At 68.6% G+C, this 832-nt stretch overlaps 1 protein-coding gene across 1 annotated transcript in view; it reads left to right on the top strand.

The window, feature by feature from the left end:
• PFL1_05232 (uncharacterized protein) overlaps positions 1-832 on the top strand; it is a gene marked incomplete at both ends in the record, with an annotated part of 1,833 nt that overhangs the window by 676 nt on the left and 325 nt on the right. The window contains 2 exons of the mRNA XM_007882761.1: positions 60-442; positions 555-763. Of these exons, the coding sequence (XP_007880952.1) occupies positions 60-442; positions 555-763 (592 nt within the window). The remainder of the gene's footprint in view (positions 1-59; positions 443-554; positions 764-832) is intronic.

An 832-nucleotide genomic window follows, 5' to 3' on the forward strand; every position in this document is an offset into this window, starting at 1 on the left:
TTCAGCGGGTCCGTCGGGACCATCGGTCTCCTACCTGCCGCCTCATCCCTCTCATCGAGTGATGCCGCCCTTTGCCTCGCCTCGTGCCGCCACCATCTACCACGGCGGCGGCGGAGGCGGCGGCGGCGCCATCTACGACGGAGGTCCGCTCCATGGCGACATGGACCACGACATGGAGCTGGCCGGTGAGGGCCCGAGAAAGCATCCGAAGCTGCATACCGACTCCCCGATGCGGCCTCCTTCGGTTTCGGACCGCGGCCTGCCCGGGTCGCAGATGATGATGCCGGTCTCCATGGACACAATGTCGGCGCCAACGCGCAAGCTGGCGGCCACCAAGAACCGCACCTGCTCCAACTGCGCCGCGCCGCACGATGCCAAGTTTCGCCGAGGGCCCAACGGCCCAGGCACGCTCTGCGACCGCTGCGGCTCTAGGTGGAAGAAGGTAAGTTTCTGCCAAACGGATGGATACCACTGGCCTGCTGATGGGAGAGAACGCTGACGAGGTCTCCGCCGGCCTGCGCCGCGTCCCCTTTCTCGCCCTTTGCGTGCAACAGTACAAGGAGAGCGAGGCTGCCATGCTCAACGCGTCCGGGCCTGACCACTCGATCGACGCCTCGCGAGGTGTGTCGCGCTCGCAGTCGGGTCAGGCGTCTGACTCGCGCTCTCCGCCATCGCCGCCTTCGGGAGGCGGTGGCGCCGTGCCGACCAGCGGAGGCAGCGGCGGGCCGGGCGATCGCGACCGCGACAGCGGCGACACAGCGACGTCGCGCATCTCCAACGGCCGCGATGGTGGTGGCGACGGCGGCGGGCAGACACCGCAGGAACGGCAACG

The sequence above is a fragment of the Pseudozyma flocculosa genome (genome assembly GCF_000417875.1).
Source record: "Pseudozyma flocculosa PF-1 unplaced genomic scaffold scaffold00018, whole genome shotgun sequence".
Classification (NCBI taxonomy): Eukaryota; Fungi; Basidiomycota; class Ustilaginomycetes; order Ustilaginales; family Ustilaginaceae; genus Pseudozyma; species Pseudozyma flocculosa.